The 18,562-nt window shown below is 38.5% G+C and overlaps 2 protein-coding genes across 4 annotated transcripts in view; one reads left to right on the plus strand and one right to left on the minus strand.

Moving 5' to 3' along the window:
* Positions 1–1,028, minus strand: part of Hat1 (histone acetyltransferase 1) — a 51,764-nt gene extending 50,736 nt beyond the window's left edge. The window contains exon 1 of one of the 3 annotated variants that reach the window (XM_010606984.3): positions 908–1,028. In XM_010606984.3, coding sequence (XP_010605286.1) covers positions 908–1,022 — 115 coding nt within the window. In that variant the 5' untranslated portion in view covers positions 1,023–1,028. Of the gene's footprint in view, positions 1–525; positions 619–644; positions 782–907 lie in introns of those variants that run through there. The other 2 variants (XM_010606988.3, XM_033756256.1) reach the window with 2 other exon arrangements.
* The window catches only part of Slc25a12 (solute carrier family 25 member 12), a 117,727-nt gene that overhangs the window by 9,252 nt on the left and 89,913 nt on the right, over positions 1–18,562 (plus strand). The gene's annotated exons all lie outside the window — the stretch shown is intronic.

Raw genomic sequence — 18,562 nt, forward strand, 5'->3', positions numbered from 1 at the left:
ATACGTTCCTTTTGTGGTACCAGCATACCCCAAGGTCTCTGACAGAACATTCCTTCCTTTAACATCTGTAGATTTATGCTACAGCTCATCTATCCAGTATACTTATAAAAGTGAAAGGTTTAACGTGCAGTGACCCTAGTACGAAGGCACTGGAGGAAAAATATTTTTAAAACTGCCCAATCACTTCAAAAGACAGGTAATTTGAAAAAAATAAACACACTAAACAATCTCAATATAACTATAAAGTAATAGCAGTTTTAAGTTATTAAACGTTGTAAGCGTAAGATAATAAAGAGCGCAGAGTAGAACACAACAGATTATAGTAAAAGTTTAAAGAGACGTTTAGATGAAGGAAAGGTGCTCGAACGTCGTGTTTTTCACGGGACATCTACGATCCTAGGTACCCTAAAGTGTTAAGAGATTAAGAAGACGGTTCCAGACTGTCAAGATCCCGTCCCAGTGCAGGGATAGACTGCTCCAAAGAGCCGGCTCCGAAGCTGTCTGTGGTGGAAGGTGGACAGAGACCTGAAGGATTTGCGCTTTAAAATCAGCAGACGGGGGGACCAGATGTGGTAGAGCTGAGGTAGCCAAAAGAACAGGAAAAAAAGCAGGCCCAAGGATTCTTTATCTTTCCAAAGCCAAACCTCGACGCTCTGCCTCGGCTCCCGGCCCTCGGGAGGGATCGGGCAGTTCTCAGACCGCAGAACCCCGAGCAGATGGGGGCGGGGGCGCGGACCGCAGCGAGCAACGGCTAGACTCGGAGTTCCACGCTCCCCGACTAAAGCAGGCCTTCTGGAACCCAGGCGAGAGCCCGAAAGTTCCAGGCGGGCACTGTCACCGCCGTCTCAGCATTTTTCCCCGTGTCTGCCCGCCTCCTCCCCTTGGTAAACTTTTCCCGGGAACTTACCCGCCATTTCCGAGCTGCGAGCACCCGCGGCTGAGGAAGGACGAATCAACCCGCGCGCTCCCGGGCCGGAAGTGACAGCACAGCCTGACGCCTTTCCCCCGCCCATCCCCAGCATGACGTTAGCCAATGACAAGGGGAATTGTGAGGCGCGCTGTGGCGGAAGCGCCTCAAAAGGCGGGGCTAACAGCGGAGAATGCGAGGACCGTTGCCTAGCCACCAGGAGCGCCCGCCACTTCTCTGAGGCCTGAAGTGGAGGCCACTAGTGGGACCTACTACGTTGAGACGCTCACAGCCCGAGGAGAGTTTCTTTGGGGAGGATTTGGTTAATCAGAAATCTTTTGGCTGTTTTCCATTGCCCCACTCCAGAAATATTCTGGAGACTGGTTGGAAAACTTTCTCCTTGGCCCGAGCTGTTCATGCAAACACCTGATCCCTGGCCGGGGTTATAATAGCATAGCTCAGTGGTGGAGCGCTTGCTCAGCAGGGCAGGCTTGATTTCCCCGGGACGACAAAAACCAAAAAAACAAAAGAAAACTACACCTCAGCTGTAGTTTTACCTACCTAAAATGTAAGATTTGTATTCAACAGATAGATATTTTTTACTTCTTATTTTCTATATTTGTTTTTACTTTTGCCGTAAATACTATTTGCCATGTTTCCTTTTTATTTTTGAGGATCGAATGCAGGGCCTCGCACATGCTAACCAAGTGCTCCTTTTATGCATTTAACAGTCTATAGTGTAATACTTAGATTTTTTGCTTTCACTCTCAGAGTTGCTAGGCAACCATTTAGCTCAGTGAAATGGTTACCTAACAATACCTCAAGTACCCGTGATTTAGTCTTGCATATCTGAAATCCCGGTATCTTGAACTACCTGGAGTATTGGAGATTGAGTTCAGTACCTTGTGCACGCTAGGCAAGTGCTCTACCACTGATGTACACTCCCACCCCTATTTATTTTTTGAGACTGCCTTGCTAAACTGCCCTGGCTGGGCTGGAATTTGGATCCTTCTGCCTCACCCTTCCAAGCAGCTGGGTTTAAAAGCATGTGCCACTGTGCTGGGCTCTAAATTTCCACTTTTGTTCAAGTACTTCATGGTTCTTGGAAATGGAAACTGCCAGGTTTCTTAGCTTTAAAACATCTTTGGGCATGTGATTAGAATCGAGGCTAAAAATCACATTCAAGCCATTACCACCAGCATGTGTGCAACACAAGTCTTTCCCTCATATTCAATTTTTATGTAAATGTCACTAGGGAATACCTTTGACCTAAAATAGGTAAGCTGCACAGTTTCCCAGAGATGAGGTTTTGACAGTGAATTTTGTCCCTGATAAAATACAAATGTTTTAAAACACTGGAGTTTCTTGCAGACAAGCTCAGATCATCAATAGCCCTAGATTTCCTCGAATGATTTTAATTCATATTCAGTTCTAGTTTTCTTGAAAGAAAAACCTAGTTATTGCCTATCAGAAACTTACCCTCCTTTAGATACCTCTTTTTGTACCATTTAATCAATTTAAGCAACCAAACATTCAAGCCCTAAATGTAAGCTACTGTCTCCCCAAGCTCAGAGTCCCATTGGGAATATGCCTGTGGAGTCCAGGAGAGATTCTGGGTAATTGGTACAGTGAATATAACATCCTTCCTCCTCTTTCCCCTGGGTTCCACACAACAAACAAGAATGAGCCCATGCTGTTTCCTGTAACAGCACCACATTTCACCCAAAGTAAGGCTTCTCTATTCTTTTCTCATTTCTTCTTGGTTGCCCTAATTGAGGCCTGCTATATCTTGGGCTTGCTGTATTCACTCACCAACATAGATCTGCTTGTCAGGGAAAGATTGCCTCCCTTTCTGTTCTGTCCTCCTTAGGTTAATTACAAATCATCAACTTCTTTACTCTTCAGTTTACCCCTTATTGATAACTCTTCCAAGGATAAAACTATTTTATCTTCATCTCCAAATTTTCACTTGAAGCGATAACACATTCTTTCACATTTTCTAAGAATTTTAATCAGATTAAAGGTTGTATAGAATACACTGATATTTAAGATTGTATTACTAGATGTGGTGGTGCTGTACACCTGTGATCCCAGCCCTCTGGGAGGCTAACAAGTTGCAGCCTACCCAGGGAACTAGTGACTTAGCAAGATTGTGCCTGCAAATTAAAAAGAATTAGATTAGTACACTACAAAGTGGCCAAAGATATATTTGCCTAAAATTTTACTTTTTTAAAAATTTTAAGATATATAATGTGAGGGCTGGGGATTTAGCGCAGTGGTTCCATTGCCTGCCTTGCAAGCACAAGGACCCAAGTTCGATCCCCAGTACCAAAAAAAAAAAGATATATAATGTGATATTTGATATTCATATACATTGTGAAATCATTACCCAAATCATGCTAATTACAACATCCAGCATTACATGTCTTTATCTTTTTTATAGTAAGAAAAACACAATATCCATGCTTTCAGCAAATTTCAAGTACATAATCCTGTATTAATAACTAGAGTCATCAGGCTATACATTATTAGTTCCCCAGAATTTACTCATCTTATCACTGAAAGTTAGCAACATGTATCTCCTGTCCTTTTGTCAGCTCTTGGAAAACATTCTGTTCTCTACTTCTATAATTTTGACAGCTTAAATTCCATATATAAGTGAAGTTTACCCTTATCAAAAATAGAAATTTACTTTGGAAGAACCATTAGGATAGATTTACATAGTAGCATTAGATTTGTTGATTTGCTCTTTTTTAAAAGATTGCAATCATACATGACAACAAGAAATGAAGATACTAAATAAAAATTTCAAATATACATATATATATGACAGCAAAAAAAGATATGAAATAAAAATTTATGCAACACAGACTGATAATCCAAATACATTATTAGTTTGACATGATCTTCAAACACTATATGTTCTTTCTCATTTTCTTTTTGTATAATATTTTTGAAATACTGTATTTACAAATAAAACAAAGTTACATATTATAGTTGAGAAACTGTCCTCAAAATTTTTTGATTTATAAACTGCCTGGTCTTATTAGTTTGATAAATATAATATGCTTGTTGATTGTATCACTTACATTTTCTAACAAAACTTCCCACAGAAAAGAAATATACTTATATTTGAAATCCAAAAACAACTAAAAGAGTTCACATTTTTAAGATCTCATTTTTCTGTTTCTTTTTTATTATATCTCATACTTATTTTTATTATATTTTTATAAGAATAATGATAGAATTTAACACCAATACATATTTAATATTCTTCCCAAACAAATGACTATGAATTAAATCAAGCATCTAATTTAGAGAAATCATAAGGTTGCCAGAGAAACTACCAATATGCCAAATGTGCAAAATCCTACCGCATTCATGATCATGTTTCTCATTTAATAGTGTACACATATGTGTAAAAACGTACCCCCCACACATATACACGGTGCATATTTTCTACAGTACAATATATACTTTGGTATAATAAAACAGTGCAGTGATGTGTGGAATGTTTGTGATTTGTGTGATTTGAGAAAAACAAATATGTTTGAGGCAGTTGGAGAATTTGTAATATGTACCAGATACTGAATGATATTAATGATTTATTATCCATTTATTTAAGTATAGTTATGGTAAAAAATTTACTTAATTAATATTCGTTATCAGTAGAAAATAGGTACAAAGATATATTGATAACATAACAAAATTTGTCTTAACAAATTTCTAACCAAACAAGCTGTAGTGACAGAAAAGGAAGTTTACAGAAGGCAGAGTTGAGAGAGAAGAATGACGGATGGACCTTAATACTTTTCATGCTACTCATATATACAGATTTCATAAATTCTCAAATAAAAAAACAAAGAAAACGAGAACCAAAATAATTCATCAATTTGATAGACCAACATATAAAGACAAAGATTAGTGTGTTGATAAATTTTTAAAATATGAAATGTAAAGCCTGAGATTTAGCTCAGTAGTGCTGCACCAATTTTACTTTTGAAAAACAAGGAAAATCTTGTGCATATTATTCAAGAAAACAAGCCATATCATTTTTCTCCATAGTCATCTTAAAGGATATCTAAGGCTTTGTATAATTTTATGCAAATATAAAAAAACAAAATTCACACTAATTTTTTGAAGCTCTATTGATTATTAATTATAATGGTTACTCAGTCAAAACAGCCTGAATGAATCTGTTTTAAGAATAAATTTACTTCTAGGAGGTGATAATAATATAAAATAATGACAGTGTTGTAATAAAATTTTGTCAATTAAAAAAAATATTTTTACAGGTGGAGCATGTAGTTCCACATGAAGGAATTCAATCCTAGTACTGTTATCAGGTAGTTTTTTTTACAAATGGCTCACCAATCATAAGTATTCTAGGTCCTTCTTGCCTAGCACAAAGAAGTGGATGAGACATGCCAAAAAACAGTGCCAAAAGTCTATTTGAAAAGCGAAGGATGAATGGGTATGGGAGAAACTAGCTCTGCAGGGCAAACTTAGGCTGAACAAAAGAAAAAGAAGGTAAAAGCAAAAATAAAAGTAAACACTGCATCTGGGAAATAGGGTGTGAGATTCCTGGGACATCCAGATGGTCTTCTTTTCTGCTATCCACATCTCATGGGAGCTCCCCAGAAGTTCTGCATATCTTGCCCTGGGATCTTGTAGTTGACAGGTCCCACTCATTTTCCTAGCCAATTTGCCATACCCTGACTCCTATATCAGAAAAAGATTGCCTATATCCATATCCTTTCTTCTTAGGTCCACTCATATTTCTTTATATCTCTCTTCTGACTGACTTTAGGGACAGCTCCTATTTACCAGGATTATGTACTTGCTGTGATACTGGGTTACAAATCCACATTTATTAAATTTTATCTAAAAATATGAATGTAACTTTTTTAAATGTAATATTCTCCAGGTGTATAATCCCAGCATGCCTGTAATTCCAACGCTCTGGGAGGCTAAGGCCGGGGGATTGCAAATTCAAGTCCAGCCTGGCAATGTCATGACTCCGATCCTAACTCAAAATAAAAAATAAAAAGGACTGGAGAGGTAGCCCAATGCAAAGTCCCTGGGTTTAATCCCTACTACTACTACTTCAAAAAAGTAATATTTTTTTTGGTACTGGGGATCAAACTTGGGACCTTGCACTTTCTAGGCAGGTGGTGGAACTACTGAGCTAAATCCCCAACCCCAATATTTTCTTAATTATAAATTAGTACTTGGATTAATAAAAACTTTCATTTGAAAAATTAATGAGTATTTTCAAAAGATTCCTAAGACAATCCGGGTGTGCTGGATCATGCCCATAATACCAGCACTCGGTGGCAGAGGCAGGAGAATTGCTGCGAGTTCAAGGCCAGCCTGAGCTACATAGTGAGCCTGAACTATACAGTGAGACCCTGTTTCAAAAAAAAAAAAAACAATCAAACAAACAAAAAAGATTCCTAATACATTTAAAATTATCAATAGTTATAACATTTTGTTTTATGTAAGAATCACAAGAAAGACCAGGAAGAAATTTTTTTCAAACTATTGTGGCTGGCCTGTCTTGCAAGCGCAAGGTGCTGAGTTCAATCCCTGGTACCAAACAAAGCAAAATAAAACAAAACAAAACAACCCACAAACAATTGTGACTGCATAGCTGCTTTTGTCCGTGGATAGGAAGAAATCCTGCTGAGCCAAATAATTGTATTTTCTTTCATTTGAAGAGCTTTGCTATTTTTTCCCTTTGTAATTGGACTTTGAAACTTTCCTTTTCAGTACTGAGGTTTGAACCCAGGGTCTTCACACTGAGCTATATCCATCCCCAGGCCTTTTTCATTTTTTATTCTGAGACAGGGTCTTGCTAATTTTCCCTGGCTGATCTGGAACTTGCAATCCTCCTGCTTCAGCTTCCCAGGCATGTGCCACCATAGCTGAGTAATATGTTTTACATTTCAACACCTTATCCATTTATTAGAAGTAGATAAATACCTACCTAAATTATTATGTGATGGGTAAGAACAAACAGTGGTGACGTGAAAGGATCATTCTCTGATGAATCTTACCTTTTTAAATGCTATATTATTCACTTACATTTTCAGGTAGCGCATATAAAGCTGAGATTTCTTTAAAATATAACCATAAACTTTTTTTCCCTCTTTTTATCTTATGACCTTCGTGAGTTAAGAGGTGAGGGCAGTGATGGCGAACCTATGGCATATATGCTGCAGTGGGTAGTTTGTTACATTGAAAGCTCTAAAAAGTTTGCCATCCCTGGGTTAGGGCATTCCTTGGTATGACATCAATATACCACAAATAGTTACAGGAGATTCTTTAATTTTTTGGTACCGGTAATCAAACTCAGGGCCTTGTGCTTGCCAGGCAGGTACTATGCCACTGAGCTACAGCCCTGGCTCAGAAGATTTTTAACTTGCTGCGGTATCCTAAAATATTCCAGTGTGAAGGAAAACTCCATAAATTAGTCCTGGGTTGGGGATGTATGATAATGGTAGAACATTTGTCTAGTTAGCATGAGACCCTAGGTTCAATCTCCAGTGACACAAAAATAAGTAAAAATAAAAATGAATTATAATTCTCATACAAATATCACCAATGATGCTTTAGAAATTGGAGTTAGAGATAGAACAGGTTAAGGTAGATGGTTACACATCAGGTGGGCCAAAAGAATCTTCATTGGATTGTTCAAAGTTATTTTTCTCTGAAATACAATTATATGTTTGGACTCCCTGCAAAGGGCAGTGATTGCAGATAATGGGAAAAGTCAAGCACAATATTCAATTTTTAATGGAAAGGGGAGGAACTGAAGGATCATATTTTCTTTAGTCTTCTTCTTTGAAATACTATGATGTTAATCTTTGAAACACAAGTAAAAGCAAATCCTCAAAGAAAGCACCCACGATTTATAGATCCACAGAAAGTAGCCAAGATTCCAAAATCCAACATGGTCTTGTGAAAAGCAATCATGCCAATACATTTATTTTACATCTTAAATCAAGGAATAGCAAGAAATATAATGGTACATTTGGTTAGACACATGATCTCATGCAAAATTATGATTTAGAGAAAATTCAATTATCTGCTCCAGGCTTAGTTTACTAAACTGAGATTACTCAATTGTATTTAACAAACACATAAATTTCAATTTTCTGATTCACTGACTTCCCATTACATAATAAACTACTTACTACTTTTATGTGACCGGGTTACTAAGGAATCTGAACTTGGAGGGGGATACAAACATCAAATGTTTTATTTTTTCCTCTGGTGATTGCTCTTTCTGTATTATGTTCAATATTTCCCCCTTATCCCAGGCGGCTTCCATAGTTTTCTTGTTTCTGAAGTTATTCAAAGTCTAGGCTGGCCTAGTTTCAAACTTGGGAATTGAAAATATTTTCCCATTGCCGGCCATACTTATAGCCATCAGGACTGAAAGGGAGAGTGGAGTACAGTAGAGTCAGTTCTCACTCATTCTTCTCCAAGCCACTTTAAGATTGTGTGAGAGGATTTCTGGTTCTAGGACATTTATTGGTGTTAGGGGCTAGAAGGAGGAGTAGAGGAGAAAGAAATCTCACTATTTACTCCATTTCGGTCTCTGCTTTTCCAGCTGACATTGGCCATCAAAATCCTTACTGCTTGTCAAGTAGCACGTAATCTCAATTTCAATTCCTTCAGTAAGACTAAAGGGACCTCTGCATTGTGTACCCTGACAAGGACACTCTGGGTCCTTCCTGCTGTGGTCTCCTTAGTAGGCTTCTCTTTTTGGTAGAACAATGAAAAGACAATTCAAGCACCAATACCTTCCTGGTGTCTTGCTGTACAAGAAATGCACGTATCATCCTTGTATTGTAGTCAGTGTACAACAGTCCACATAGTCCTATCAGCTATCAGCACATTTTGATGGAATTTAAAATGTTAGCCAATGCCAATGCTCTTTATATAAGGTGCAGGTGGACTGTAGATTGAGAATAATATAAAATGTAGCTGGGCCGTGGTAGTGTACACCTGTAGTCCCAGAACATGGGAGGCAGAGGCAGGAGTATTGCCATGAGTTGGAGCCCATCCTGGGCTGTACAGTGAGCTCAAAGGCAGCCTGAACTACACAGTGAGACCCTGTCTCAAATAAGCAAACAAAACAAAAATAGTTTTTACATTTGTAGGTGGCCAAAAGGCCTAAGTTAATAAGTATCTTTCTTTTTTATCCCTCATTTTATGTCCCATCGTCCCTCTAAGCACCTTGATTAGGTCTAATTCTTTATCTAGTGCAGTGCCCCAAACCATAACTCCCAAAATTAACTGTGTCCACTATGGACTTATCTTTTCTTGAGCTGGCTATCTCTTTGGACTTGCCTCAGTTGAGATGCAGGCATAATCATCCTCCCTCCATCATATAGCAGCAGCCCAGCTTCCCCTTCATGGTGGGGACTAATGACTACACTGCCATAGTAACCCTTGTCTGCCTTTAACCTTGCAGCTTGTGGAGCCCCAAATAGGCAGATTATAGTTTCAGTTTCCAATTCATTGGAATGACATTAGAGTTTCTTGGCGGAGGCGTTCTTCCCTTCTACAACAGGGCTTCAAATCCTATGAGCACAAGGTTGTGGGGAAGAGAAGTAGAACTTTCTTAGTAGGTTATTCAGTGTGATAGTGGGAGAAGCCATTTTTACTTCCTCCTGTTGATTTCTGTATCTTTGCATCTGGCTACAAGACATCCTCTTTTACCGCCAGTCTTCTGATATGTCAAAATGTACTTTGGTATGAAACCTTTTTAATTCATTGTTCTGGGTATACAGGTGACACTTTGAAACTTAAAACGTCTTTTGAATATGAAAGAAATTCTTATGTTACTTATTTCATAATCTTGCCATCACCATTTAAAAATCTTTATTTTCTCTGGAGCTCTCCTAAAAATCATTTCTAGCTTCATTTTCTATATTTAAATATTTCCACCTATCTTCACAGATTGCTCTACTTTTCTGAAAGATTTTTCAAAACATTTTAAAATCTTTTTCCTAACATTTATTTTTTTACTTATTGTACAAGGGATCAACCTCAGGTCCTTGCACTTGTGAGGCAGGCAGCGGCACCACTGAGCTAAATCCCCAGCCTTTCCGAATTTTTAAATAGTCATTTACTATTTGTATGACCTTTATAATAATAACATGAACCAAACTTATTTTACAGGTTTTGTTATTTGTTTTTGTAGTGCTGAGACTTGAACTCAGGTCCTCAAGCATGCTAACAAGTACTTTGTCACTGAGCTAAATCTCCAGCCCTTCAGGGTTGTTTTGAATATAGAATCACAGAAAGTGCTTAGAACAGCATCTGACACATAGGGTAAGTATTAGCTGAGTAAATATTAGCTGGCATTGGTTATTTATCAGTGTCTTGTGAATTTGGCTAGCTTAAGTGATTTTTGGGCCATTTGCAAGCTATTTTCTGACCTAGAGACTGATGACAGATTCTAGACTTTGGTAACATTATCATATCTGGCCTTTTTGGAAGGCCTAACATCCATCTTTCAGAACACAGCCTCTCTAAATCACCATGTCCCTCAAACTCAAACTTTGAAAGTGTTTTCTTGTTTGCATATCTCTGTATCTCTGGTTAAGAGTGTTTTTAAATCTTAATTTAATGTGAAGACTAGTCTGATGTGAGAAAAGGAATTTGAAAATCACTGATGGTGCAGGAAAAACCAAAAGTAGGTGGCTAATTTGCATGTGAGTCCCAGGGACAGTCTGATACTCTGCTTTTTTACTTGAGCAATAAGAGCAATGGTAATGGTCTTCACTTAGGAAATACAAGGGGACTAAAGGCTTGAGGGAGAGCAACCAGCTAGGAATAATCAATAAACTCTTTTTTTGAGACAGGGTCTTGCTATGTATCCTAGGCTAGCCCCAAACTCTGTGATCCTCCTGCCTTACTGTACAATAAGACAGGCCCTTGCCTTGACTTCATTTTTTCCCCCCACAGAATGTTTTGTATTGGAAATGTAAGTTTGTGTTACTGGGCTCCTGCAAAATGTATCAAAAATGGTTTGTGACTGAACTGTGTGACCTTTCAGGAATGTTCTGTTAAGTTCTGCCCCCTCCTAGGAAAGTTCTGTTAAATTCTGCCTCCTCTCAGAAGTATTCTTTAACGCCTCAGTTTGTGCCCATTGTATCAAAATGGTTTATGACTATTTAAACTGTGACCTTTCAGGAGTGTCCTGTTAAGCTCTGGCCCCTTACGAGAAGGTGCTGTTAAGATCTGCCCCTCTGAGGAATGTTCTGTAACTCTGTCCCCTGCTTCAGTGAGCATGCTTGCCTTCCCTGTAGATCCCTATACAAGGAGGCTCTCATTTCTGGTAGAGTGCTCAGACTCCTCTGAGCCTGTTGGTGCTCACTGGTGTAACAAAGGTTTTTTTCTCCACCTCTTCAACTGACCATTGGATTCTCAGACTTGCCACACTGATCTGTAAAGCTCAGCTGTGCCTCAGATCTGTGGCACTTGGCTGCAACACTGAGCTGTAACACTTGGCTATAGCACTAAGCTACTCTGCTTTGCCTCAATATTATTCTCCCAAGTGCTGAGATGATAGCAGCACAGCACCAGGCCCGGCTGATCAATAAACTTAATTAGTACTTACAAGGCTAATATCAGATTTATCATTATGATAAGAGTTAAGACTAAGAATGAAGGAGGAAGGGTGCAGTAATAAGACACATTCTAGAAGGAACATAGAGAAATGCTGAACTCAAGAAGTTACGAACTATTGTTTCCATAAAACCTGTGTACCATCCAACTTGACTTGAGTTTTGCTTTGTCTAAATTTCTATTGAATAAATTCACAATTAAGCATCTTAGCATACACATTACTTAAAGATTTTTGATGTTTATGTTCCCTATGTGTTTCCTGCTTACAGACATCAGTAACAATAAGGCATATACTGCATCTCAGAGATAGATTAGAACTTCATAGTCAGAATTTTGTAAGCTGAAATACCCCACTTTCTTGACACAGTTCCCTAGTATGTTTACATGAGCAAGGATGTGTCTGACCTACACAGCTGTTTCTTTGCAATCCGGTCTACTCATCATTCTGTTATACCTTAGATCACTCTCACTTGGCTGCTGTTTGCTGTGTAGACTTTCTGAGCTGAGTGGTTTTGATGAGATGGTATTACTGCTGTGGCCATATGGATCTCAATAAAAGGGTTATCACTCCATTCAGGAGGCTACATTTTCCATTGCTTCGATTTTCTTCCATACCATCAACACAAAACATGTTCACCTATAATGCTCCATTGAAGGGTTGGGGATAATTAGAGGAACGGTAACTGCTGACTCCATTTATTTCCCATCCTCACCCCAAACCAGCCATCCTCTCAGCGTGATAGAAGAACAGAGTAACATAAGAGTGAGCAAACAATGACTGTTCCTGAGGCTTCTTTTCAAGCAGTAAGAGTGAGAGATAAAATGGACAAAATAGGCTGGGGTATAGCTCAGGGGTAGAGTGCTTGCCTAGTGTATGTGAGGCCCTGGGTTTAATCCCTAGCACTATAAAATGGACAAAACTATGTAGATCTGTTACCTCATCATTTGTTGCCCATACTGGCCTGACCAGGATCAGGAAGAAGCAGCAGGTTAGTATTATTACTCAAAAGTGAAGGCCATAGTTAACTCTTTGTATACATAATTTGTATTCTTGTCCTTGCAGTCGTCTTTTGCAGAAGGAAGACCTTGTGTTATGAGGACTTCAATGGAATTCTTATGCTCCAACTCTTAGTGCCTTTTTACTTCAGTTTTATATGAATTGCCTTATTATATTGTCAGTACCTTAAGATCCTGTCCCATTATCCAGGCAACTGGGAGTAGGATATCCAGAGTACACCTTGAGAGGTCTATTTCTTCTTAGTCAAATTCCTTTGGTATTCTCAGCTTCCCTCCCTTTTCTCTGGCTAGAAGAATACCAACCAGTGCACATTTATGCCCACTTCCCCTCTGTTTTCTTTTTCTCCAGTATCAGGGGATGGAACTCAGGGTTTTTTAACATGCTAAGTGAGTGCTCTACCAGCGAGCTACAAACACAGCCTCTTTTTAAACTTTATTTTGAGACAGTGTCTAGCCAAGGTGTCCAGGCTGTGCTCTGCTCGCCATCCTTCAGTCCCCCACGTAGCTGAGATTCAGGCATGTGCCACTGTCCCTCCTTGACTTGTCTCTCTCCACAAAGTCTGACTGTTTCTCCTCAATCTAGCTGTTTCACACTATTTTTCAAGAACTTTCTGACTTAAACCTCCTGATTAGTACAATCAGATACCGATTAACGTTTTTTCCTGGGCAAACCCTAGTTCCTAGATTTCTCATTTGAGATTTGTATATTTCTCTTTCTTAGAATCCTTTCTCTATTTCAGGTCTTGAGTTCACTCTAGCCCTCTCCTTCTTGGAAACTCCTTACTAGAAAGGGTTTGGTGCCATCCCACCAACAGGTTTCCTTCCCTCAGATAGGCAATCCAAGGACACAGTGACCCCTGGCAGGATATTTCCCACCAAGTCTGAGTTTCTCGCGCTTCTGTGGGACAGTTCCAAGTTAGGCTTCAGGCTGCCAGTCTGGTTCCTGCCCAGGTTATGCAAATATACTTCCACATTCTTCCCTCCTCTGGTTCTCTTTGGGTAACTAGTAAACTAAACAAACACTATTAAACTAAACCTAAACACAACTCCCGAGCACGTGTAATTATTGTTCAAACCCATATTAAGGAAAACATTGCATAATAATTTTCACAGATTCCCTTGCCCATGAAGGAGATATATTATTTGTCAAGCAGGTTCATTTTCTTTTCCCTTCTCTCTAGCTCAGCACAAAGACTTACCAGTGGTTAAGAAATCAGTCTTATTACAAGTTCTAACCAAACAACAGAGTTACTTACATGGAAAGCCCTTTGCTGTGACATAAAGACTGAAGGCAATTTCCTGTCTCCCTGATATTATGAAATGTTTAAACATTTGGAAAAGTTGGAAGATTTTTTCCAGTAAATTCCCATATGCCTCACCAGGTATCACTGTCTATCCATCTATGAATCTTTTTTATTTCCTTGATGCATTTCAAAGTTAAAGATACTAGTACTCTTCTGAAATACTTCAGATTAGTGCTATGCTAGATTTCAATATTCATACAGGGTTTTTTTCTTTTGAAAAAAGACATTTACATTCATTTTGAATAAAATGTAATTTATTTCATTAAGTGTGCTTTTGCTAAGTTTTGAAAAACTTAGCTAAACCTGGAGCAAAACATACACTACTCTCATTACCCATTGTGGCTCTTTCGAGTCAGTTCCTCTCCCCTGACAATCACAATACTGTTTTTTTTCCACTATGGTTTAGTTTTGTTCTAAAACTTTATATAAGTGGCATTGTATATGCTTTTTTGAACTGTATGATTCCGTGGATAATCCTTCATCCATATTGTTATGTATATCAGTAGCTTGCTCTTTTTGAAATTTCTGAGCAGCATTCTATTCTACTAATTTTTCATAATTTGTTTCTCCATTCTGTTGATGAACATCTGGGCTACTTCAAGTTTTGGGGTATTATGAATAAAGTGGCAGTGAAAATTCTTATATAGGTCTTACAATGTGTACATATATGTGTATATGTGTGTGTGTGTGTGTGTGTGTGTGTATGGTCATTCCCCATGGGGGGAGAATTGTCGGGTCAAAGACTTTTTTAAGACAAAGTCTCACTGTGTAGCCCAGGCTACCATGAACTGTGATCCTCCCGCCTCAGCCTTCTGAGTGCTGCATTTACTGGAATGTGCCATAATACCTGGCTATATGTTTAACTGGGTTTTGTTTTGTTTTGTTGCTGGGGATTAAACCCAGAGTATTCTTACTGAGATATATCTGTATATCTTTTTTAAAAATTTGAGACAAAGTCTGGCTAAGTTGCCCAGGCTGGGCTCAAACTTATGACCATCCTGCCTCAGCCTCCCAGAATGTTGGAGTAACAGGCATGTGCCTGGCTCATTTTCTCATTTTAAAATTATAGTAGTACCTTGGTATTGTCATTCACTGGTTCTGAGAGGCTTGAGGGGTACCTAAAAGAGGAGTACTAAACACATTGTTTGGACTGGAAAAGGCAGTGAGTCATAAGGCAATTAACACTGACAAGCTCCATTTTGCACAATGAGCACTAAATTTGCCCAATTTCAAGGTATGACTAGGTTGTTTCACTCGTGCAGTGATACATACCTGTAATCCCAGCTACTAGGGAGGCTGAGGTGGGAGGATCACAAGTTCTACCATAGCCTAAGCAATTTAGTGAGACTCTGTCTCAAAATTTAAAAAGGTGGCAGGCATGGTGGCACATTCTTGCAATCCCAGTACTCAGGAGGCTGAGGCAGGAGGATCACTACCAGTTCAAGGCCAGCATGGGCTACACAGTGAGTTCAAGACCAGCCTGAACTACATAGTGAGATCCTATCTATAAACAAATAAATTAAAAAGCATGGATCTGTAGCTTAGCATTCTTTGAGTTCAATCCAAAAAATAAAATTAGGTTATTTATTCTTGATGTTTAAAAGTTTTTTATAACCTGAATATCAATCTTCTGTCATACATATGTTTTGCTAACGTCTTCGCCCAGTTTGTGGCTTTCATTTTTTGTTGCCCATAGTAACCTACTTCCTGCAACTAGACCTACTTCCTAAAATTTCTACCACTTTCCAATTATTCCATCAAATTATAAATCCACCAGTAGATTAATCCACCAATGAGATTAGAGAGTTCAGGATCCAGTCACCTTCCTGAAGGTTCTACCTCTGAATATTGCTGCACTGGGACCAACTCATCAACACATGAGCTTTTCAGGGGACATTTCCCATCCAAATCACAACAGAATTGTATGAGTTCTTTATAAATCTGATATGTGGTTTGCAAATACTTTTTTCCCCAATATGTAGGTTGCCTTTTCTTTTGTTAGTTGTTTCCTTTGCTGAATAGAAGCACCTCAGTTTGATGTATTTAGTCTTGCTTATTGATTTTTGCTTGTATAGCCTCAATTTTTTGGTGTGATATTGAAGAAGTTGTTGTTGAGGCCAATGTTAATGAACATTTCTCTATGTTTTCTTCTAACAGTTTTATGTCATCAGGTCTTACATTTAGGTTTTTTAAAAAAATATATTTTGAGTGAATTTTTGTGCATGGAGTAAGACAAAGGTCCAGTTTCATTTTTTCATATGTAGAAGTTCTCCCTGGACCACTTACTGAAAATATTATCCTTTCCCATTGTTTCTTTTGGTTCATATGTTAAAAATTAGTGAACTATATGTATTTGAATTTATTTCTGGGCCGTCTACTATGTTTCAGTGATATGTGTGTGCATTTATGTGAGTAACATACTGTTTTGATCACTATAGTTTTGTAATACACTTAAAATAATATGATGCCCTGACTTTGATTTTTCTGTTTCCCTCAAAATTGAACTGGCTATTTGTTCTTCTCTGTGTGTGTGTGATTTTATATATTTTTTTCTATTTCTCTGAAGAATGCCATTGGGATTGTGATAAGGAATGTATTGAATCTATGTGTTAAGGTAGTATAGTAGTAACAATATAAATTCTTCTGATCCACAAGGTTGGAATGTTTTCCCACTTATTTGTGACCTGCTTAATTTTTTTTAGCATCTCTATTATATGATTTTGTATCCTTTTAATATTTAGTGTATTTCCTCTTGTACAAATCTTAACATAGTTGAGTATTTACATTAGCGCTTATAATACAATACACATTTCATTGTCAGTTATTATTCTTGGATAGATGAACTATTTAGCAATATTCACATTTATTTAGGGTAGCTGAGTTCTTATATTACCTTCTCCACAAAGCAGCCTTATTTAATTTTAAAGAATTATATAAAATCCCTATTGCAACTAGGTTGGCACCAATGAAGCCCTTGAACTTGCTCAAGGTTCAGCTATTTCTTAAGAAAATTTTCATGATGATCTGGTACCTATTATAATTATTTAATTATTTAAATGTAAAGTTATCTTCCTCTCTAGGACTGGACATTCTAACTTTAAATTTTATTTCAACAATATGGACTTGGTCAGTCATAATGTGTTCCTATAGAAAATACTCTTTTAAAATACCAAATGCTTTCCTTTCTTTCCTCAAATACTTTTTTTTGTTGGTGTGGTACTGGGGATCGAACTCAGGTCCACTGTGCTTGCAAGGCAGGTCACCCAACCAGCTGAGCTAAATCCCTGGCCCTCCTCAAGCCCTTTGATTCAAACTGCTGAGCTTTAAGGTATTAACCAAACATCTTTCCTTTGTAAAGTAACAAAGTAAACTTCTTTGACTTTTGTATTTACAGAAACTTCATAAAAAGCAAGAGTATGAAAAACAAAGGATGCTAGTAGGACAAAATGTCACAGTGTTCAAAAACACTTTGAGCAGACAGAAAATGTTACAGTGGCAGAGCAACTGTAGCAGAAAAGCCCATGCTGGGAGCACTAGCAATGCGACTTTACCTATTAACAATTTCCATTTCGTTCTTGTAAACTTGGATATTTGACACCAATAGGACTGGTACAGAGAAATGGGAAGCCTGAATCCTCCTGTGAGATTCAACACTGGAAATGTAAGAGGGGGCGATCTGGCACCTATTTCTATGGGTTATTGTGGTGGGCTCCGGTTACATGTAATTTGTTTTGAGCTAAATTAAATCTTGAAGTTATTGAACTTTCTTTTTTCTTTCTTTTTTTAAGCAAAGAATGTACTTTGTTTAAAAAATATAAACAAAAAAATCCACATGTGGTTGACGGCGTGGGGAAGTTCCGATATCTATCTGTAACCTCCTAGAAGGCAGGGGCTGTAATATCTTTTTAAAAGTTTTAGTATTCTTTACAAGCAGGTCTATGCCCAGTATAGAACGGATGTTCCGTAAATGTCTGAGTGAATCAATATGTGGGCTACTAAGGTCACGGAGAAATTCATTATCTTGGTTCAAGGTAGAGCTATTACTTCTTAGTCAGAGCTAGGAAGCCAGCGGAGAATTGTTTCCACGCAAAGGGAGGACTAGGATTCAGTACCAGCCCTGTCGAAGATAAATGGAGTGTTTCTGTATGCAACGTACACTATTTCATGGCCCAAAGGATTTGGGTGATTAGAAAAGTTCAGCGAGTCGACTAATAAACTTTTACAATAGTGCACAAAACAAAAACGTACCAAGCTTATTCGTTCCGTGCCAATTTAGGGCGTATTTCTCGTTATGTTTACTTAGGTTTCCCCCAGAGTGTTTCCTAATCTTTTCTTTGGTCAGTATTTGATATTAGCTGTCACCAATTACTATTATTAATGGGACATGCTCTTTGATGCTTTGAAATCTTGCTCAACATTCATTCCCCAAGTGTTCCTTTAAACCTCGGGGAAAGACTTTGGCCGCAGCCTGTGCCCAAAGCCACACCCACTACAAGGCCTTGGAAACTTGGAGCTCTTCTGGCGGCGGCTCAGCAGTCGCAACCACGCGGGCATCCGAATCCCACAGCCCGCGCTCCAGATTTTGCAGGGGAAGGCGCGACCCCTCTCCCGACGAGCCGCACGGGCCTCCGGACGGCGCCGCTCCCTCCGCGGCCGCAGCCTGTGCACTCCGTCGGGTCCCGGCTCA

Source organism: Fukomys damarensis, unplaced genomic scaffold (genome assembly GCF_012274545.1).
Source record: "Fukomys damarensis isolate Sample0158 unplaced genomic scaffold, DMR_v1.0_HiC HiC_scaffold_26, whole genome shotgun sequence".
Lineage (NCBI taxonomy): Eukaryota > Metazoa > Chordata > Mammalia > Rodentia > Bathyergidae > Fukomys > Fukomys damarensis.